The sequence below is a fragment of the Sardina pilchardus genome, chromosome 4 (genome assembly GCF_963854185.1).
Source record: "Sardina pilchardus chromosome 4, fSarPil1.1, whole genome shotgun sequence".
Lineage (NCBI taxonomy): Eukaryota > Metazoa > Chordata > Actinopteri > Clupeiformes > Clupeidae > Sardina > Sardina pilchardus.
In genome coordinates this window covers 17362979-17386434 of record NC_084997.1, presented here as the reverse complement: position 1 = coordinate 17386434, position 23456 = coordinate 17362979, and the positions used below count along the sequence as shown (strand labels likewise).

The following is a 23456-nucleotide window of genomic DNA, read 5'->3' as shown; positions in this document are numbered from 1 at the left end:
TCAAAACTCAAAAAACGTTTTATAGCCTATATGAGGTAAAATGAAGGTCTCTCTTGTTTTAGACTGCAGTACAACTAGATTAACGCACCCATCCTTTTGCTATGGATGGGTTCAGAATACATTATGTTACATGTATGTATCACTTCCCATGGGATTATCATGGGCATCATTATGATTTTACTTTGATTTGTAAAGACCACATTTATGGCTGACTGTGTTCATGTATTCTTTACCTTCTTTCCTTGTTGCAGTGGCTTCTGTTCACCTTCTCACTATTCCAGTGTGTCTTAAGTCCGTCATCTACCTCCATGATGCCATCTGCCCGTTGCCATTGCAGGTCTACACTGGTCTCTGAAGCCACTGCCCACAAGCCAAGTGGACCACACACACACACAAACACACACACACACACACACACACACACACACACACACACACACACACACACACACACACACACACACACACACACACACACACACACACACACACACACACACACACACACACACACACACACACACACACACACACACACACACACACACACACACACACCATTGGAGTGGTCACCCTGCTTATTCATATATTGTGTCCGTTAGGAGCCTCTGAATAGTCTTGTTTTTATCCATATGGTCAGAGAGGGCAAGAAAGGGTTTTGACTAGCTTAAAGCGAAGCACATTCAATTCCACTTTGACAAGAGGGCACTTGTAAAATAGCTGGAAATGAGTAGATGAGCAGACCATAGAGGGGTGTTGGGGTTCATTCATTCATTAAAAAAAAGGTCCCACTGCACTGAGCTCTACCACAAGTACAACCAAATCAAAATCATGTAGCCAAGGAAGCTTAATACGGAAACAGGAGACAGAGGGTGTTTTTTCTAAGTTTCAAAGAATCATCTATCCAACTTGAATTGGGTAATCTTTTGTCAAAATCTCATCTCAATCAAGATATCACAAGAAGCACACCTACACTGATGATCCTACCTCTTATTGTTTTATAGTTGTACTGAGTGTAAGCCAGCATCAAAAATCACACCTACCGAGAAGACGAGGAGCTTCTTCACAGACAAGCCTGACACGCTTCATGTGAGCAGACAGGGAAACAGACCTGAAACCATGAACACACACACACACACACACACACACACACACACACACACACACACACACACATCAGACATAAATAACCAAGATTGTATTCACACAGGCAGATTGTAGGCCGGAGGGATTGTACTACAGATATGCAGCAAAGAGGAGTAGGCAAGTGTAAGTCTTTATTATAATTTAGGAGAGCTCCTCCTCAGTGAAGCAGGTTTAGGTGAGGACCTACCTTGCTAACAAGTGCGCTGTTATAACACCACCTCTTCACTCACTCAGAACCAAACTCCACACATACACACACACACCTGTGCAAGAGACATCCACTCATTAGTTCCTGTCAGAGACTGAAGAGAAGGGCATTGTGAGACACAACGGTAGACACTTCTGGTTGCTGCTCATAAACTGAAACACAAAATCTTTTCTGCACAAACAGTTTGGTGCGTAACATAATTATGAAAATCCCTGGAGTTAGATTCTACAAACACTATCCATAAACTCCCTGGGTAGAAGATAAACTGGGTAAAAGATCAAATCTACTGAAAAATGATGAAGCATGTCACTCAAAACTTGCTTTGGGCCATCTGTATTTCAACTGGCTGTTAGAATTAACCTTTTAAAACAAATTTTAAACATGAACATGATTAACAGGATGTAAGTTCTTTGTCAAGGACTATCAAAATGGCTTACCACCATAGCATAAACACACATCCATGCCAAACTTATGATGCCCCCTACTGGCTGACTGTTGTATTTTGGTTTTAGCATTGCCTCATGAATGTTTGCATTATAAGTCAGATCGAACCAGTCACATGCCAACTGCACAGAGAGTACCAACCAGTAACTCAACAACAAAGTCCCCCATTTCTCCTCCAAACCACTAAGGTCTTTGAGCTGTGTGAGTGTTTGTTTGTCTGTGTGTGAGAGAGAGTATATTTCTTTTGCCTGTAGACTCTGAAAACAGCGGTGTAAATTAGATCACCTCACATGATCTTTCACCACGCCAGGAGAAATAACTATATTCACACGCATACTATTCTTTTCTCTCCAAACCTGTAGACCTATGCAGCCCAGAACTTCTGTTCTCTGTTTGTCTGATTGTTTGTTCTTTCTTTTGTAAATATGTCATGAGAATGAGGTCACCTCCCGTTTTGGAGTTATCTTGTGTTACAAGTCATTATTATCATTATTATTATTATAATTATTATTGATATTATTATTATTATAATTATTATTATGAATAATATTATTATTATTTTGTACTGTTAACGTCTGATATCATCAACTGGAGTTCCTGTTGAGGTCTATTCTGAGAGTGATGTGATGTAGTCGAGCATTAGGACTATCCTCTGGATCACAACCTCACTGAGAAAAAAATGGCTGTGATGGTGTATAAGAAAAAGCAATGATTAAAAAAAAGATATATACAGTATATATATATTTATATATATATATATATATATATATATATATATATATATAGACAAAAAGGTGAAAAGGCATATAGAAATATCATTATGATTATTATTGAACTACCGGTATATTGTAATATTATAGATGCTTTAGTTCAGTAACTTCTTTAATTTTTTTACAAATGAACTTTGATGAAATTATTTATAAAACAATCTCACAAGTCATGATCTTTTCAAAAAAGTATGAAAACTACTGCTACAATTACTAAAATTGTGTTCTGATGAAAATAAACAGAGAGACGTAATCTGTTACCTTGTGTCTGAGTGGCCTTTTCTTTTCCATGGTCCGTCAGAGAAGATCTGTGTCTCAAACTGCCTACTTGCCTACTTTGAATACTTTGTTTAAGTATACAGTATAGTGTAAATATTGGGACAACACTAACTATCGTGTGGGCACTATGGACAGAAGCACTCAGTAGTAGTGTATACGGAAGTATATGTGGCTTGAGACAAAGCCATAGTCTCTGTTGTGCGGCTTCGACCAGTGATCCTCCCACACACAGCATCAGGGCCCTATAAACAACAACGGCTATCACTGCATACAAAAACATAGAGGCCCTGATTTAAATGATGGGCAAAGTGCACAGTCTGTCAACAAAACAAAGTTCACCTACTTAAACAGCAATGGCTGCCACTCAGGACAACAGTGGACTCCTCGTAGGATTTACATTTACATTTACATAATTTATTCATTTAGCAGACATGTACTGTAACTATTATGCATATATGCTACTGCCCGCTAGCCCAGCTCCTTAACCAATACACTACCATCGCCCCAACAGTAAACTTCACTGTTGAAAGAAAAACGTTAAGAAGCCAAACTAGAATTGGGTAAAATGCATAGGGTCAAATCACAATTCTTCTGGAAAAAATGTCATTTGGACTGATAAGATGAAACTGGAGTCACAACAGCTCTACGTTAACAGACGGAAAAAATAACATATCATAGGAAAGAACCCCGTATCTATTTTGAAAAAGGGAGTTTCAGTTATGGTTTTGCGCTGCTTTGCTGCATCTGGCCTAGGGTGCCTTAAATCCATGCAAGGGCACAATGAAATCTTAAGACTTCTGACATATTGTCAGAAAGTTTAGTCTCATGTGCAACACACTAGGTGAAGGGCACCATCATTGTGTCAATGCCATTTTCATTTGTTTTACTATTTAATACATAATGTTGATTGGAGAGTCAAAAACAAAAGTCTAGATTGAATTGAACATGAAATAAAAAATTATGCATATTTACTACTTTTGTCAGTTTTTTACATTAAACACATGGAACAGATTATTTACCCCATTAAACATTAGCACCACACAAAGCCCAACCACTTTCATGACAGAAGACTGAACAACAATCATTTGTAAAAACAATAGGGCTCCAGCATCTTTTCTGTGTCGACCCCTAAAAATAGTCCTTTCAAAAACAATAGGGAAGCAGCGGCTTCGCTGCTTGGACCCCTAATTATATTGATTTCAACATCAAAGCTGAAATGGCAGGCTTCATGGCTGTAAAATGTACTGAAGGAACTAAGCATAAACTTTTTTTAGGCCTCACATGTGTCATGCCATGTGAACATAGTAACCTATATGCAATAAATGGTAATCATTATAAAAAACATTTTTTAAAAAAACAACAGTTAGAGCAGTGGCTGTAGTCAGTGTCTGAATTCAAAGTATTGCACTATTAAAGCAATACTAAAGCACTTTTCCTCTGTCACAATCACGCTATTTGTTTATCCAGCACCGGCTTTGCATATAACGATGCCCACAGACAAGGTAGAGTATGTTGCATGATTTTATGAAAGGATGATGTATTGCGACATCTAAGCAAGTCAACATTTTTATTTTCTTATGCCTCATCCCATCGAAGATAGACATCGCAGATAGACTGATCTGGTCAACATTAAAGCTGATAGAGGCGCATGCTGAAGTGCTGTTCACCTTGTTATGAGTTGACGAACCATGGAAATTATTTTGGAAACATTATTTTAAGGTTGAAGAATCTCGTTAGTGTTGCTGTTAAAAAAAAAAAAAAAACAGGCTCTGCAAAAAAACAAGTTGACATCCCCCTCTAGTGGACAAGTCTCTGCTCTTTGACTTTCTGCTGGTTTTCCAGTGTCTCACTACACTGTAGCCTAGTCACGGTAGTTACATTACACATAGGCAATTTTCCTGCACAGCTGAGGTTCCTCTGCCATTTGCCCATAACACTGCAGTGCTGCATTTACCCAAAGACCAACACAAGCATAGTTTACACCAGAGCAGCCTTGAGCAGTCTATGAAAAGACACTGTATCTATCATCAAACTGAAATTAATACAAAGTTCTACATTTCCATTCAAATGGCAAATCACTTTCATTAGCAATTCAGCAGAGGAAGAGGTAGGCCTCGAAAGGCCAAAACAACTGGGTAGGCAATTCAGGGAATTGCAAAGTGCCAAGTTTGATTGGGGCCCTCAATGACAGCTGATTGCATAGTTGTTCTAATCTACAGCAAATCTCTATGAGTACTACCTTTAAAAATCCATTCATTTGTTTGGGAAATTACCCCACTGAGAACTCCAATGCCACAGACCTCTGAAGCCTTGTTGGGCAATGCGCTTTAAAGCCATAGTCTACCTGTCAAGCCTACAACAGAGTCTCTTGAAACACCCAAGGGGGTAAGCCAACATTCGGAAGGTTCTGTTCCCCTATGGGAGGCTCTGAGGCTAGTAAGGTTTCACCTGGAGTTCGCACTCCATCGACCGCCATTCATTTTGTCGTCACTTTGACTAACTGTGAATAACTTTACATCTGAAGCAGTTGAAGCCTAAACATTCATTCACTCTCACTCTGCTCCCCTCTCCCTCCGATCCAACAACCTTAACCTGCTCGCCGTAGCCTAACCCGCACACGCTTTAAGACTTAAGGCGATAGGGCATTTGCTGTTGCAGCCCCCACACTTTGGAATGCACTGGAGGTTAGGTCTGTGGGCAATAATGACCTTTTAAAGGGAACCCTGAGGATGGCATTTTTAAACCTGTGACTTTCCTTTTTTGTTTTAGTTCCTTTTCATTTACGGCCTTTTTATTCTTATTAGGCCTATGTGTATTTTAGTAGCCTACTGTAAAACACTTAGTAATTTTATTTGTGAAAAGCTCTATACAAATAAAATACTTACTTACTTACTTACTTACTTACTAAACACAACATTGTGTGACTGGCGTCATAACCTTGTATCTCACTTTACGGCTCCATAATAACTTGAGATTCAGCCATTGAGATTCAGCCCAGTTGTCTCCATCGAAGTCTTGCCTCTGTCCATTTTACTGTCTATGGAAACACCGCTGTCTCTGTATTTGGGACAGAAACAGGGCTGGATGCATGCAAATTAAAGGCTTAATAGTACACAATGGTGAAAGAAAGGTCATTTAGTGGTGACACCTGTTTCCAGAGCTAAAAGCAGTAGGCCCAGCCCATGTTACACTCAGAGACAGTAAAAAATAGGGTTACCGGTACTCCAGCTAGCACTAGTGCCCTAGGGCACTAGCTAGCACTAGGAACCTTGGAATCTAGGAACCAATCTTGTACAACTGACAACACTTCCGGAACGGGTTGACGTTGCCTTTCTCCATATATTTTCTGCTTAATGATGGCAAACACAAAATAACAGAATAGTTATCAGCATTGGTCTAATTTAAATTGTTTATCAAACGTAATGGGTTTTTTTTACAGAGGCTGTCAAGATTGCTCGGGATAGAATGCATCTAGGGAATCTGTCCGGAATTTCGAAATCGTGACACCGATAAAAGAAGTCGGAGGAAGTGTTGACTGGCTTTATCACCCATATTATTTTAGGCGGACTGGCCTGATCAGCGTCTACGCTTAACATTATTTAGCATGGTCATGTTGCTCGCTGAAGGTGCACAGCTCAAAAATGGACGAAAGGTAACCTGTCTTCACATATCCAATCCTGACTATTTCAATTTCAATTTCGGGTGTGTTGATAAGCTAAGTTAGCCACCGCTAACTTGGTGGGGCGGCCAGCCAGCTTCGCTTAGCCGGTTACGTGGATGTGTAGATTTACCTTGAAGTTACAGCAAACACTGCTGGTGCTTATGTATGACAGACTCTTTTGCTCCCCAACAGTGCCATCAAACTCGCATTGATAGCATGGCGAAATGTCATTCATGTAGCTGCTACATGGGATAGCAACTTCTGAGACCGTTTTGCCTGTTTAAACTGTGTCAACGTAACGTTAAATCCGTTGTGTTTTGCTACATTGATTGAAAATGTGACTAGCAACAGTAAACGTTCCTAGCCAGCTACGCTACTGATGGCTACCTACTGTAGCTAGCTAAACCAGGTAACTGTGGTTGACAGCACACACCCTATTTACTTTAACTGGTTTTCTGTCAATTTACCCGCAGAAAATATGACTGTAGATTATCCAGTTAAAAAGCTTACCGTGTAGACTACTCGCTTGTGTGTTGTATTTTACATGTAGCGAGACGTGTGTTTGCAACGCCTTTTGTGTACAAAGAATGAGACGTGTCATTCCGTTGCCTGCCATGGAGAAGATTAAGGCCGAATGTTATAATGATGCATGCTGAATGATTGCTCGTACAAAATAGCCAAAAGCAGATTTGCTGTCCACACCAGGGATCAGTTAAGCATGACGGATATGTGTTCTGACGTTTCGCGGTTAAGTGGGCTAAAGACACGGAATTTCTTGATCAGTTATGTGTATTCTGCTAAACGATACCCATGTAATTGAGGTGATGCAAGCTAACTAAATAGCACTACGGCGTATGTTTTAAACGTTTTTTTTTTATTTCGACACTGCAGGTATAGCATTACAGTTTCCAGTATCTCATTACTGAGTGCACACAGTGTGACATTTCCTGGTAGAGAATCAGATAGGCCTGCCTGACACTTGGTGTAACCAATCATGTTTTGCTTCATAGAATTGGTGACTGAGTGAGAGGAGACACATAAGCCCCCCTCTCTCTCTCTCCACCCTGTGACACCCTCCACCCCGCCGCCCCTGGACAGCTCCGTCCCTTCCCGGCGGCCGCGATGGAGAAGCCGTGGAGGTTGTGGGGGCCGCTGGGCCGCTGCATGCTGACCACGGGCTCTTGGCTCTGGGGCGCCTGCCGCATCTCGTTGCTGGCGCTCATTCTGACCTTCCACCTGTACGGCGGTTACCTGCTGCTGGGGCTCATCCTGTGCTCGGTGGCCGGCATCCTCTACAAGTTCCAGGACGTGCTGCTCTACTTCCCCGACCAGCCGTCGTCGTCGCGCCTCTACGTGCCCGTGCCGACGGGCATCCCGCACGAGAGCGTGTTCGTGCGCGCCAAGGACGGCGTGCGCCTCAGCCTCATCCTGCTCCGCTACACCGGCGACCCGGGCGTCACCGACCCCACCACGCCCGCCCCCACCATCCTCTATTTCCACGGCAACGCGGGCAACATCGGCCACCGCGTGCCCAACGCGCTGCTCATGCTGGTCAACCTGAAGGCGCACGTGGTGCTGCTGGACTACCGCGGCTACGGCAAGAGCGAGGGCGAGCCCAGCGAGGAGGGCCTGTGGCGGGACGCCGAGGCGGCGCTGGACTTTGTCATGACGCGGCCCGAGGTGGACAAGACCAAGGTGGTGCTGTTCGGCCGCTCGCTCGGCGGCGCCGTGGCCATCCGGCTGGCGGCGGCCAACCCGCACCGCGTGGCGGCGCTGATCGTGGAGAACACCTTCCTGAGCATCCCGCACATGGCCGCCACGCTCTTCTCCTTCCTGCCCGTGCGCCACCTGCCGCTCTGGTGCTACCGCAACCAGTTCCTGTCGTACCGGCAGGTGGCGCAGTGCCGCATGCCCTCGCTGTTCGTCTCGGGCCTGTCGGACCAGCTCATCCCGCCCGTCATGATGAAGCAGCTGTACGAGCTCTCGCCCGCACGGACTAAGCGGCTGGGCATCTTCCCCGAGGGCACGCACAACGACACGTGGCAGTGCCAGGGCTACTTTGCCGCCCTCGAGCAATTCATGAAAGAGCTGCTCAAGAGCCATGCCCAGGAGGAGACGGCACAGGGCTCTGCCAGCGTCACCATCATCTGAGGGAGGGCAGGGAGGGTCGCCGGAGAGACACCTCGTAGGCCTCCTCCTCCGTGCCGTGGGGTTTGCCGCCATCTTCGCTCAAACAACATCCATTATTTGGGTCTAAATCAGAATGTACACTTTTTTTCTATCCTTTTCAACTTTTCTTTTTCTTTTTTCTTGTTTTTCCATCGGACAAACCTCACTGACTTACGCTAATGTAACCAGACACAACGATGGTAGGACCAGGACGTGTGTGTGGTGACATGGGAGTAGAAATGTAAAAATGTTTTCTGAGTGAGACATTTTTTTCCCTCCCCTTAAAGTTACAGTGAATGCATGAGAAAGAAATATCAATTATGACCATACCCATGATCTGACTGTATATTTACGTTTGCCTAATATATACATCTGACTGAAGTCACTGATCAGTGAATTTATCTGAAATATATTAATCCATTGAATCACTATTTTGCCGTACTGTAGAGGAGAGGAAGGCTACCTAATTACAAAACTCGTGAAGTTTGATTTGTGGTGTGAATTTCTGTGTGCGCGTGTGCACTGTCAAACTCTTAACTAAAGAAATTAAAACAATAATGATTATTTGAAATTTGAAATTCTGATTCATAAAGTACGTAAGTGCATAATGTCCAAGCCTTCGGGTCAAAGCACTTAGCATCCCTCTTGCAAATGGATTAATAGACAACACACAGACTACTTGTTGAAATTAAACCAAATGTTGCAATGAGAAACACATTTTCAGCACACAGTGTTATTCTGTAGTTGCAGTATCAATGTATCAAACAATGCAGTTGGGTAGAAGGAGGTGAGGTGCAGGTGGACCTCGGCTATAACCTGTCATTATTTTGGAAATACAGTATGTTTGTGAAAAGACCAAAAATGACATATCTTTGCACACATGTTTTGGTCCAGTGAGTATTTTATGTTGTTTTACTGGATGCAGCCCCCTTGTAAAACCCTCACAGAATGAATGCCCCAGTCTCCTTGACGACCTATTCAAAATGTATGCTGCATAACCACAGAAGTCCAACCTGTTTACCAGTTTGTCCGGATGTAAATAAGCAAATTACATCATCAACTGTGCTGCTTATCATTGTACTCTCTCTTTTTTTTTCCTGATCTTTCCATGATTTTGGAGATTATGGCGTTGGGCATGTACAAAAAATATGTCTAAATGTTTGAGCGTTTGCCTGTTTGAGTCGTATTTATAGGTTTTTGGGTAGGTCGATGCAGACACTGGGAGCTGTGTGCCCCTGTACTCAGAGAAGATACAGGCTTTAAAAAAAAAAAAAATCAAAGCAAATCAATCAATCGTGGTCTGTTCGTGGCGTGCAAGAACAGCAAAGTGGTCCTAAGCTTGTCTTCCAGAGGGCATGGCAGCCATACTAGCAGAACTTTTGGGCATGAGGGTTGTACCACCACTGCCCAGGGGCATGAGTGATGTACCACCACTGCCCTGGGGCATGGGGTGGGCACCACCTCTGCCTAAGGGGCACTTGGGGCATGAGGAAGGTTACGGCCTTTGCCCAGGAGGCACCAAGCCATTACAGTTCCTGATCTGCACTGTCCCAAGCAGATTTCTTGTGATTTTACTTTTCGTTTCCCTTTCTTAACATGACTGTGCTCTCAACAGACTTGGCTCTGTGTTGGCTTGTTTCTGATGTACAAAAGTAAGCTATGATAAGTTTCATAAAAATTATTTTCAAAAAGTTTTTTCATCTTTCATATGGTGTCAAGTTGTAAAGTGATGCAAAGTAGGGATTTGTAAAGCATGGATTAACATGTTTTTTTTTTTTTTCTTTCTTGCCTTACATTAGTAACTGTTTCATCTGGCATACTGAGCACTTTCTCTGGGTGTCCTGTGTAACTGTGTGACTGTCTGTGTGTGTGTGTGTGTGTGTGTGTGTGTGTGTATGCGTGTCTGTGTGGGTGGTGGGCAGTGTGTGTGTACGCATATGTGTTTGTATGTGAAGGTGTTTGTGATAAGTCCTGACTGGAGCCTGGAATTTGTAAAACACACTGATATTTTCTTATGTATTGATTTTGATCGCAAATGCAGTGTAGATACATTATCATTTGATTGGATGAATGTCATTTAAGTATGACTCTTAAATTCCATTACATATATACACTTTATTTTAAGTTAAATGTTCTTTATAATTTTTTCCCCCTTGACCTTGATGTAATTTAGAACCACACTGGTTAACCTTGAATCTTTTCCATTGAAACTCAGCATCAGATCAATTAGAGAAAAGGTGATTAGCATAGTCCTATTCCATTGTCCTTACATGGTGCACGCTAAAGTGTCTATCCTACAGCAGAGAAGTGGACCAGTGTCTCCCCGAGGCTCATGTGCGAGAGGTCACTCAGAGACCACCACTAGGGGAATTAGTTCGCTGCCACTGACTAATGTGTGTGCAGTGTAACTCGAAACGACTAGCGAGAGATTACGTAACGGGCCATTCTCAGAACGCCAGTGGTTGCCTCTTTCTGTGAGCGAACTGGGTTAGGCATGTCACTAATCCGTGTCCTTGTAATACCCCCCCCCCCCCCTTCCCCCAGGCCTTGTCATCATCTTTTTAAGTGCTTTTGACGCACAGTGAAATTATGAGTGCAGTGGAGGGCGTGGAAGTACTTGACCGTGTCTTGACTTGTGCTGCCGTTGCTGGTGGTTCCAGGAGCTTTGCCGTGAATGTGTTTTACTGTCCGAATCTGTGAGAGGAGCTCCCTCTGCTGCGCATCCTTAGACTGATCAACTGGACTTTGGTTCAGTTCCCATGGACCTTCACCCACTGAACACACACACACACACACACACACACACACACACACACACACATACTGTACACTCGCACATACACCATTCATTACCTTGGTCTTGTTAGCAGCATGTCTTTGTTTTAGTTCCTTGATTATTTCATTACTTCTGACATGGTGCAATTGTTTGTTTGTTTGTTTTGTTTATTTTGTTTTGTGTTTCTGTTCATGTGTTCTGATGACTGGAAGTTTTATGTATGGCAACAGCATATTTAGTCACCATTGCTATCGCTTCATCATGGCAAGGATTTGTCGACAGCAATTTTGCCTTTGGCAAGTTTTGTTCAATGTGGATTTGAAACGCTTGGTTGTGTTTTGTCCTTCTCTCATCCTAGTAATGATCAACAGCACATGTATTAGCAGGATGTGTATATTTTCTCATTTCATGTTATTCTTTTCTATGCACTCAGTCACACTTTCTATTACTTGTACAGTTACAGTACATGCAATAAAGACATGTAAATCAAAGGTGCTGCTATCCGCTGTGCTCTCTGTCAAAGCGTCCGTTTGCGTGCGTGTGTATGTGTTTTCATAATGAGATCACTTCCTTATTTACTAAATTCATTTGCCAGGAAATAATGGAGAACAGCAAATAACAGTTTCGTTTTTTGTCTGTCTTCAGGACGACTCAACTTCCTCATTTGTAAGTGGGAGTGTTTTTTTTTCCCCTTCGTCCCCGGGCTTTAGTGTTCATGCACTTTTGCTTTCATTGCCGTGCGCTCCTCTGGTGTGTAACATCACTGACAAACAAGTCTTTCAGGCAGGAATTCTTATTCTTATCTATTGGATCCTCGGTTTTGAGGTTGTGTTTAGGCCTGTGAGCAGGTGGCCGGAAATGCTTCGGTAGAGCATCTGCAGAGTGTCTATAGGCTCAGGGCTCGGGACCTCAGACCCGACTTTCATCTCATCGTGAGAGCAGACGGGACAAGATGCGAGTGCCACTGGGCCCCCACTTCCATAGCTTACCGCAGACCGAGAGCCGAGGTCAGGACTGAGGCAAAGGTGCTTTTTTTTGTGTGTTGAAACACCAGTGCAAAAGTATGATTGCAGGCAAGAAGGAATGGTATTAGTTGTTCGGCCAATTGCCATTTTTTTTTTATTTCGATACTGTACTTCAGCTTGGTTTTTCCAGCCAAGTGGGACAAGGGAGTGAGAGCAGCTATTTGAGCATATTTGCCCTGATTCCCACCAGTAGCAGCTGCATTTTATCTGCAGCAGCTCAATCTTCGGACAACAGGCAACTACAGTAAGCAGAGAAACATCCAGCAGCGGAGGGGAAAATACCCATACAGAGAAGAGCCCTGAAGCCTTAAAAAAACACCATCTGAAGAACAATCTTCCCCAACAAGAGCCATGCCGTGTGTGTGAGCGAGCAGATCACTTTTTGGCATGCTGGCGGAAGGTTCGAGCCGAGGCGAGGCGGCGAGGGTTGGAGGGGATCCAGGCGGGAGGGGACGGGGACGGGGGGGGAGGGTGTCCTGGGTGGTGGCTCTGCTGGCGCTGGCGGCCGTCACCTCGTCCTCGTTGTCGGCGCTGTCGCTGTACCACGTGCTGGCGCTGCAGGCGGAGGTGGAGGGCCTGCGCTCGGAGGTGAACCGGCGGCGCGAGGAACAGACCCAGCAGCAGCAGCAGAGACCCACAGGCCAGGACTGGACCCAGGTCAGTCAGTCACTGAGTTCTACATGCAGTATAGATTCTGTTGTCAGGGAAATGTATCTGTATATGTGTGTTTAATGCAGATGGCTGATTTTTTTTTGTTACAACTTATGATGAGCTCTGTTTAGTATTCATGAAATATGAATTTAATTGCTGAATGAATTTACTTGCTGTCAAATGTGTGCAAGAGGAATTAGCATTTGGAGATCAGCTTGAGTGCTTAAATGCAGCCTGTTTCCTTGTTGATAACAACTGTTTTTCACACAATAAAATGCATGCAATTGTAAGTAATTAATGCAAACATTTGTTTGTTATTAATGTAACAATTTAAACATGTCCTTATACCCACAGAATGGGCAGGAGAGGCAGCTTGATGCGACAAGTGAAACTGTTACTGACAAGTCTGAACATGCCAAGAGAAGTATCGGGGATGGCCAGGCAGGTAAAACAGTTGTATACATTTGCATACAGAGATGTAATATTATTTTAGATAGATACTATCAGTCAAAAGTTTGGACACACACACACACACACACACACACACACACACACACCTTCAGTATTGCTCTACAAAGTTCTTTAGAAATGTGTAGCCTGCCTGTTTCATATTCTATATTCTTCATCGTATGACTTTGCATACCTTTGCATCATTAAAGACAACTTAATTATTTTCAATTGAATTCAGTGGACGAATAAACAGCCAAATAGTAGGACTCAAAATGTATGGAAATTGCTTCAAGACTGTTGGAAACTCATTTCAGGTGTTGGTTTAGAGATTTTTACTTCATCCTTTCATATGTGCTATCTGTGCTATAACTTTCTGTATTGTTCTATTCTGTGAAAAGGTCAAAGTAAAGGAAAAAAAACATGAATTTTGTGTGTCCAAACTTTTGACTGGCAGTGTAGATTTCTATAAATGTTTCATGGCTAATAAAACTCAACTTAACATTTTTGACACCCCGCTTGCACAACCCAATTCTAAAAGTAAGACAAGAACTCGATATAGGTGCCAGAAAATATGAAATACGACATTACCATATTTTACCGGCCTCTTAAGATGGAGGTTCGTTTCCAGCAAAAGAGCTGAGTCATAATGCTGTGGTATTACTGTGAACAGTTATCTGCTTCTCAGTATTTATTCTTAGTAGCAGTTTGTGGTTTCAACACCTTCACAGACATTTAAAAAAAATAAATAATAATGAGCAGGTCAGATCACTTCTATTAATAAAGCCAAAATGAAACGGAGCTAGACAACTTTGTCTGTCCGTCCGTCCCATAACCGTAATTGTGAATGCACTCTTTGTTTTTCCTCTACAGTATTACAGCCCTGTTTGCAGATCTTGTCAGACAGCAAGAGAACAACCTTTGAGAAGGGTGAGGAACACACACTGGGCCTTCCCCCTCTTCTCCGTCCCCGCTGTTCAGGGCTGCTGTTCAGGGCCTTATGTTTTCGGGGTCAGCTGTAATGTAATCACAGCACTGAGTCTGCCTCAGAGGAAAGGGATTATCAGCTTTTTTCGGAGGGAAGACTCAGTCATACTCTGAGAGGTCATGTCCTGGAGTAATGTGGGAAATATTACCTAAATTGTTGCATTGCATGTTAGCATAGCATGCTTACTCTCTTTAAAAAGCCCCACTGAGTCAGCCTTGCCTTACAGATCCAGAAAAAAAATTCCCCTCAGAAATTTCCGAATGACATTTGCACCAGTAAAAGTTCAAGGTCAGAGTCACAGATTGGACCCTCAGGATGTTGGTCCAAAATGGCAGTCTGTTATTATCAGGGCAGAGTAGATAAAGGAAGGTGCCAAATCAAGTCCTCCTGTATGTCAGAGCTAGCACGATTAGCATGTATTGTAGTGGGTTATCGCTTTAAATGCTACAACAACACACAAATTGCTAATGCTACTATCTCTGTACTGTGCTGTGTAGACTTTAACCTGGAGAAGCACACAGCCATCCCCTGGCAGACAGGCCTGAGACGGGGTACCGCCTTGGAGCTCCGTGATGACATCATCCAGGTCAACGAGGAGGGCTTCTTCTTCGTCTACAGTCAGGTTAGCTGAAGTGCTCGTTCTCCCAGGGGGCGCTAGACACTTCAGCGCTCACATCCATTTCTGTTTCTTTGTGTATATTTCATTAACGACTAGAGGAATTGTGTCATTGAGTCCATTAATGACAGTGGTATAGTAAAAATGGGTTATTCGGACTTGTGTTTTGCAGCACAACAGAGTCATTTGACATGTAGGCACTTTATGATTGCACTGTCAGCACTTTCTGGTGTTATGTTATATGTGATGTAGCAGCCTGTTTGTCCAAGACAAAGTTCCCTTGGGACACAATAAAGTCGTCTTAATCTTAATCTTAATTTGAGATGGTGTTTGCTAATCTATTCTAGGTATACTACGTTGATAAAATGTATGCGATGGGACACATCGTCATACGCATGAAAAAGACGGTGGTGGGGGACGAGCGCCAGCATGTCATCCTCTTCAAATGTATCCAAAACATGAACCCGACCTACCACTTCAACACCTGCTACACGGGAGGTAAGAGAGCCACACTGTGGGCAGCCGTGGTGTACTGGTTAGGGCCTCGAGCTTGTAACCGAAGGGTTGCCGGTTGGATCCCCGACCAGTCCACCACGGCTGAAGTGCCCTTGAGCAAGGCTCCTTACCCCTCACTGCTCCCCGAGTGCCGCTGGTTGGGCAGGCAGCTCACTGCTCTGGGTTAGTGTGTGATTCACCTCACTGTGTGTGTTCACTAATTCGGTTAAATTGGGTTAAATGCAGAGAAACTAATTTCCCTCACAGGATCAAAAAAGTATATATTCTATTCTATTCTTCTATTCACAATGACGCCCAGCCAGAGACCTCACGTGGGAGATGCTGGGCTTTGTATGGTACAGTAGGAGCAGGCTCCACTCAGTCTCTTTTATGTTTCTTCTTAGAGTTCTTGGCCAAACGTACTGTATGCTTACTCAGAAAAGGAAAAAAGGCCGCACAGTTTGCATATAAACGTGTTTTATTGCATGTGCAATAAAACACGTTTATATGCAAAGTGCGGCCCTTTTCCTTTTCTGAGATGCTGGGGTTTGGCATCTGCAGTTTTTTTCCACGGGTTTCCACAGGCATATGACAGTTGGTAGTCTGCGGAGGATCAGGCAGAAGGGAAAGTCACAGTGTGACTGTAGGCCACATGGACTCTACATAAACTCGTCAGGTCTGCGTTATTCTCAGCTAAAGGTGAATGACTGGTCCATAATACCAAATCTTATTTCTCTCTCCAGGTATAGTCAAACTAGAGGTGGGGGACAAGGTGGAATTGCTCATCCCACGAAATCCTGCCAATGTGTCTTTGGGGGGAGACGTCACCTTCCTTGGAGCCATCAAGTTGGCCTGAGCATTGAGACTGGAACTAGAGGACACTAGTGCTTGTTTCCACAGTGACTGGGAAAAGTGGGAAAGGTCTCTGCCCTTGACAGACCTTCACAGGGTAGACCAAACCATACCTGTACGTAGACAACACAACTCCTACCTGTCCTGTACCATAACAGAAGATTGAAGAAAGTGTCCATTTTTCCAAACCAGAGAAGGATAGTAATGAATATGAAGTGAGAGCATCATAAGATTCATGTCAGACAGGGGAAACGTCCCCTGTCATTTAGACCCTTGCTTCTCTCCTGCAACTGATAACTGATGCCCATGGAGGATCGTACATTTCACTTTAGCTGGAGCAACAGGAAAAAGATTATACACACACACACATACACACACACACACACACACACACACACACACACACAAGTAAACAGCACACCGGAACCACTGGGAATGTGTGCAAAAGTTAATATTGGAACCCGAACTCTGATTTATGTGGTGTGATCCTGCCTGGAGGTACATTTTGTAGTGTAATAAAGGCATTTGCATATCACTTTTGCCTTTCCATGTTGAATCCCTTTTAGATATCATAAGCACACCTTTGTAGGTCTTCACTATGCTTATCATTGCAATGTTGTTGCCACAATTAAGTAGACAGGCATCAACTGCGGTGTACAGTACTACCCGTCCAAACTGGCTTGCAGCAGCAGCGCTGTCTGCGTCACTTGACTTGCTTTTAGCAGCTCACACTAATGCAAACAGGAAGTCTTGACACTTGATCAGCATTCTGAAGTGTGTTATTTTGAGAATGTACGAAAGAAGGTTGTATTTCGGACTGATGGTTCTGTTTTTCTATGTTAGTATGTCACTCTGCGCACCTCTTCCATATTTGAACAATGTCTAGTCATACATACACTCACTTGTCCACTATTGTCCTTGTAATTGTCCTTCAATTGCATGTCAGTCTGACTAGTAATGTCTGTATGACTGAAGTAATTTATTGTTATATAATGAAGTCTTTGTTTATTTGTTTACTTTGATTGGTTGATATGGTCCGTTACTTATTGTAAGCGTAAGTTACTCCAGTAGATGGCAGCATATTCACACAGCTTTGCTGACACTAATATCCTTCTGCCGTCAGCAACCCATACACTTAATACTGCTCATGCTTGGTCTTTTGTTGATCGTGATGCCGTATAAAACTACATATACACCAGTATCCAAACTGTAGGTGGCATCCAGTGATATTTCAGAACGAGCTCATAGATTAATATAGTTTACACAGGATATGTAGAAGACTCCAGACATTAGGCCTATGTGAAGGTACAGTATATTCCTGCAACGACCTAGACTACTAACCCTCCACAGAGGTAGTGCATTGATATCCATAATATATGTTTGTTACATATTATGCAGGACAGAACATTGTACCTATGTTACATTGAATTAGACTACATAGATGAAGCTTGTTCATGAAATTAGTTATACACTTATTTGCCCACTGGGGGTCAGATTTTTAAAATTCGGATCTTATGATTGTGTAAGCCTCCCTAAATTCACAAATGCAATTGGAATTTCCTTTCCATAACGGAACTAAGCATTCTTTAGCATCGTTGCTCTACTCTAATTCTGAAGACGGTTGTTTCGGTGGTTGTTTCTCATACTTAACCTCTAGATTTCCTTTAGGCTGTAGACAAAACAGTCTTCTATGTGAGGGACTTATTTTGTGTGTGTGGCATCAGGTCGTTTGTCTTTTGGTGGCGTGGGTGTCAAAGTGTTTTGTGCGGTCCTGGCTTTAATTAAGATGGTCCACCTCAGATCTCCCTCCCCCCTTCAACAGTGCCTAGAGTATTTCAGCTCTGTACTCCTCAGTCACACATAAATCAAGTCAGTCAGGGGAGGAAAATGTTTGTTTGTAAAAAAAAAGAAAAGGAAGGAGGTGGAAAGTAATAATAGTCTAATCACTTTCCTTTAATGGTAATTGATGAGTGTATAGAGTTTTGATAGAGACCACATAAATTAACAATGTGTTTTCTCAAGCAGAATTCATTCGACCAGCGAGGTATAGTGACTGCTGCAGACGTGATTATCACTGTGAAAGTCCGTTAGTGTTGCAGTGCACCTTTGAGCACGAGTGTGGGTGAAGATCGATGGGCTTCATTGGTTCGCTGTGCCCGTTGTACCTTTTTTGTTTTTAATCTCAGGGATGATTTTCAGGCCCCTTGTTCACATCGTATTGATCCTTTGCTCTCATCACCAACCTAGAGAAACTCTTTTAATAGGAAGCTTTGTCTGCATCATTTTCAGACCATTGAGTCAATTATGCCATTCTCAGTGCCAAGGGACAAAAAAACTATTATATATATATATATATATATATATATATATTTACCAGGAATTATCTTAAATGCTCCGAACCACATGCTGTTCAGGAAATAATGACTTTGGTTGGCGATATAAAGAAAACTCCTCCTGTCCCTTTTCTCATTTAGGATACGGAATATTACCCTTTGTTCCTGGGGCTCTTGGGAAAGTTTCTCATAAAAATCCAGTTCTTTGTTTTCCCTCCCTCCCTCCCTCCCTTCTTCTCCAGTGCTTTGGAGTTCTGCATACAGTACAGTAGGTGAGGAGTCCTCTCTGGCTTTATTAAAGCAGGGGAGGGGTATGTGGAAGCCTGAAGCCCCTGGACGGGTGAGTGGAGTGGAGCGGTTAATATTGCACTTACCCGAGAATACTCCTGGAACTCCGGCTCCGGCCCTCTGGAGTGTGACCAGAATGAGCCTCCAATTATCCTCTTGTATCGCTTTATTCTCTCTCTCTCTCTCTCTCTCTCTCTCTCTCTCTCTCTCTCTCTCTCTCTCTCTCTCTCTCTCTCTCTCTCTCTCTCTCTCTCTCTCTCTCTCTCTCTCTCGCTCTCGCTCAAATTTAAATCCCCAAAATTCTTTATTGGCATGACAAATAGGACATTCATATTGCCAAAGCAGTCATACAAAGTATGAGGGACCTCTCTCTCTCTCTCTGTCTCTCTGTCTCTCTCTCTCTCATAATATATATATATACAGTAAATGCATTCTCTATTTTCCACGTTCACCTCTGTTCATCCATGTCCCCGTGTTCACTGGGTTTCAACCCATACGTTGAGTGGAAACCACCACAAATAAAGTGCTTGTTGGTGGCCATGCCAGTCTAGGCTCTGCAGCGCTGAGGCGACAGACTTCTCATCTGCTTCAGCGAAATGGTGTTGAGGAGTGCCCAACGATGGTACATGGTTCCACTAGAGAAAGCAAAGAAAAAGCTGAAGGGATTCACAAAAGGAAGGCAAGAGTGCTGTTTAAATTAATTAGATAAATAATGCTAAAGCAGAGAAATGAACTCACTGCTAGGGATCAATGGATGTAAGATGTTCCCAATGGGAATGAGGAATGCTGGGATTTTAGACTGGGGCAGGAGCAAGTTGCAGTTAGCGTAGCCAGAGCCAGAGCAAACAAGCAGCACAGAAGCAGTGGGTGAAAGCTTTACTAACAGACCAGCTGCCTGTGCAAATGGCCATTGAACAGGGAGAGGAAGGGAACTGGCAAATGTGTGTGTGTGTGTGTGTGTGTGTGTGTGTGTGTGTGTGTGTGTGTGTGTGTGTGTGTGTGTGTGTGTGTGTGTGTGTGTGTGTGTGTATGTGTGTGTTGAGACTGGGGGGGCGGGGGTGCAGTCCTAATGGCCAAATTTGTCATCCAAGATTTCTCTCCCTCTCTCTCTCTCTCTGTTCCTCTTTCTCTGTCTCTCTCTCTCCACCCCTCCTCCCCACCGCAAAAAAAATGTCTGTGTGCTTCCATGGCAACGGCTTGCATGTTGGCGGAAGCTGATGTCATTTTGAATGTGCCTGGGCGAGAATGAGAGAGCGGGCGCTGAGATTGCCATCCCCATGAGGAAATGAAACAAGCTGTGTATACAAACAGTGGCTAAACAGCCAACACACACGCACACACACACACACACACACACACACACACACACACACACACACACACACACAGTCCCCTTTATAATCCTCCCCCTCTAGATCCCATCACCCCCTGTCCCCCTCCCTCCTCACCTCATTCCCTCTAGTTTTCCTCTCATTTTCCAACCCACTCTCTTCATCCCCCTCTTTCTGTATTCCTCCCCATGGGTGTGTCTGATTAATGGCGGGGGCTAAAGGTGATTCCTGAATCGAGATGATCATCCTCTTGGCCCAGGGCTGCTTACCCTACTTTCTTATGCGGGCTGTTCCTAACCGCCCACACCCACGCCCACCTTTATGCATGCACGCCCTCACAAAGCCTCCATCCACATCCGTCCACTCCACCCACTCCACCTTTAGTCTTTGTCTCCATCATCTACCTTTATGCGCCCCACCCTCAACGCGTGCAACAGCACACCCACTATATACACACACAGCATACGCCATCGCCAAAGTGCAAATGCATCCTTGTTCAAGCTTCATGTCCACAAACACACACACACACACACACACATACACACACACACACAACATACGCCATCGCCAAAGTGCAAATGCATCCTTGTTCAAGCTTCATCTCCACATACACACACACACACAGACACACACAGTTCCTTTACCAGAGGACCACCGCCATCCTGTTCAAACCTTGCCCTATAGCAATCTGGTATTTCTGCAGTATTATGTCGCTCATTCTACATCCACCCAAATCTTAGCAGGCTTACCGGAGAGACCCCCTTTCATCCACATCTGCAAATCCCCTATACTACCTCTTTTGATTATCCCTTGCTTACACCCTCCGTATATCCACCTGCTCTCTCGTGCCCAATTGCACTCGTCCTGTTCTACCTTGCCTGCTCGGCTGCTCCTCTCCACGTAGTGGAGTTAAGGGCAGGGGCTTACGCTGAGCAAGAGTTTAGGGGGCGGATTACCTGGATTACACACTTTCGATCATTTCAGAGCATTCGGTTTTGGCGGTCTGCCGGGCGGCATTAATAGTTAATATGTGGGCATGTTGGCACGCTGCTGTGCTGGGCAGTGGGTGGTGGATTGAGTCGGAGCAGGGCATGTGGTCATCTCTGGGCAGTGGGTCAAACATTAACTCAGACGCTGTTCCGTTTTTTTCTTCTTCTTCTTCTTCTTCTTCTTCTTCTGCTTCTTCTTTTTTACAGTATAAAAGAGGTTCTGGCTGAAACCAATACTGCAAGAGGTGTTGGTCAAAACAGGTTGGACTTAAATAGAGTTTGTTTGAGGTTCTCATTGGATGGGAAACTCAAAGGCATTCTTCACATTTGAACAGTTAGAAAGCCTTTATTATCATGGCCTGGCCACTTACAGTAAATCTTTTTAAGTGCATCAAGCTTTCGTTATGGAGTCAGACAACACAAGAGGTGGCGCTCGGCTCTGTGTCATCTTTATTAGTGCAATAACTTTGTTGTTATTGCGTTAGTGTTTTTAAGTGGTAAGAGGTGGTTGTTTGCTGGGGGCAGTGTGGTTTACTCGTATTGTAACATGCATGCACAGACTGTTTGTTTTTTTTTGCCTTCATTTGCTGCTTGTAACATTCTATTTTCATTGCAATTCCCAGTCCAGAGCGACTCCGATTGGTTTCAATAATTCATGCGCCCTGCTCTGCTCTGCTCTACGCTGCGTTGTGTTGCACTGCGTCGATGTGTTCATGCTTTTTTAGGAGTGGAGAAAGAAAAGAGGGAGAAAGAGAAACCGAGAGAGAGGGATGGAGAGAGAGAGAGAGTAAGAGAGAGAGCAAGAGAGAGTGAGAGAGAGAAAAAGAAAGAAAGTAGAGGCACATTTGTCAAAGCTTCCACGCCAAGACAGCCTAATAAATAATACTCTTGCACCGCCACACTTCTCCTCAAGGCCTTGAGCCTCAGCGAAAAAAAAAGGGGGAAAAAAGAAAGAAAAAGGAGAAAAAAAGTGGATCAAATCAAAATAATTCAAAATGAAGAAGTGTCTGCCACGGGCCACACGCCACAAGCTGGCTTTCGCACGTCTGCTTAAGAATTCCATCTTTTCCCAGCGTGGCGTTCCTCGCATGTCTGCACGGGCGACAGGAAAATGGAGGCTCGGGCCCGCTCGGCTGACAGCCTCGTCTCGCTCGGAGACGGGCCAGCGGTCGGTCGACACTCCGCGTCCTCTAGCGCTCGCCGGAAGATGGATACCAGTCTGGTAATGGGCCCAGTCCTTAAAGAAGATCAGTACAGTACAGCAACGGTCCGACACACTCTGAATTGGAGTCTGAAAACAACCACATAAACCAGATTCTGGAGAGGATCCAGAGTGAATGGAAACAGATATTGATGTCAATTCAGATTCCAACGTGCTTTATTAGCATGCCTGCTTAAGTGATTACGTTATGCCTCTAGTAGTGAGTTATGCCTTGTGACTCACTGGCGTATAATGTAATTGCACTGTTGTCCCTGTCACTTGGATTGGTGGCTTGGAAGAGTCCAGTGCTTTGCAATCAACACCTGTCAGCAAAATATTTGTTAGCAGCAACATCCCACAGTGTTCATCCAAAGTTGCATAGTCATGCTGCGTGGCTAATTTGGTGAAAGCCATCTGTCTGTTCATCATGAGGGAACCGATGATGTGGCAACAAGACAGAGAATGAGGGAGAGAATGGAAGAGAAAGAAGAGAGAAAGAGAGAGAGAGAGAGAGAGAGAGAGAGAGAGAGAGAGCACTTTTCCCTATAACATCTTGGCCATGTGCACGTGAATAACCTTGTGTGTTCAGCATGATCAGTCTATAATAGATGCACGGCACATCAATGGAAATCTACTTTCTTATGCAAAATCATTAAGGGTCCTGGTGGTCTCAGGAGGACCAAGTCTAGACAGATCGCAGACCAGATATCATCAGCCACACACAGAGGGAAACACTCGCTCACGCGTACTGTATTTACTCCGATATTTATGGCTCAAAGCGTTGCTGTGG

The 23456-nt window shown here is 43.9% G+C and overlaps 2 protein-coding genes across 2 annotated transcripts; both read left to right on the top strand.

Moving 5' to 3' along the window:
• The first annotated feature begins 6344 nt into the window (after positions 1 to 6344).
• On the top strand, positions 6345 to 11941 carry abhd13 (abhydrolase domain containing 13). Its single transcript, XM_062534393.1, has 2 exons — positions 6345 to 6496; positions 7516 to 11941. The coding sequence occupies exon 2, from the start codon at positions 7628 to 7630 to the stop codon at positions 8654 to 8656; it is 1029 nt and encodes a 342-aa protein (XP_062390377.1). The 5' UTR covers positions 6345 to 6496; positions 7516 to 7627; the 3' UTR covers positions 8657 to 11941.
• Positions 11942 to 12862: 921 nt separating this feature from the next.
• tnfsf13b (TNF superfamily member 13b) lies at positions 12863 to 17540 on the top strand. The gene is made up of 6 exons (XM_062533652.1): positions 12863 to 13132; positions 13481 to 13571; positions 14447 to 14503; positions 15059 to 15183; positions 15525 to 15675; positions 16416 to 17540. The coding sequence occupies exons 1-6, from the start codon at positions 12863 to 12865 to the stop codon at positions 16526 to 16528; spliced, it is 807 nt and encodes a 268-aa protein (XP_062389636.1). The 3' UTR covers positions 16529 to 17540.
• The last annotated feature ends 5916 nt before the right edge of the window (positions 17541 to 23456 follow it).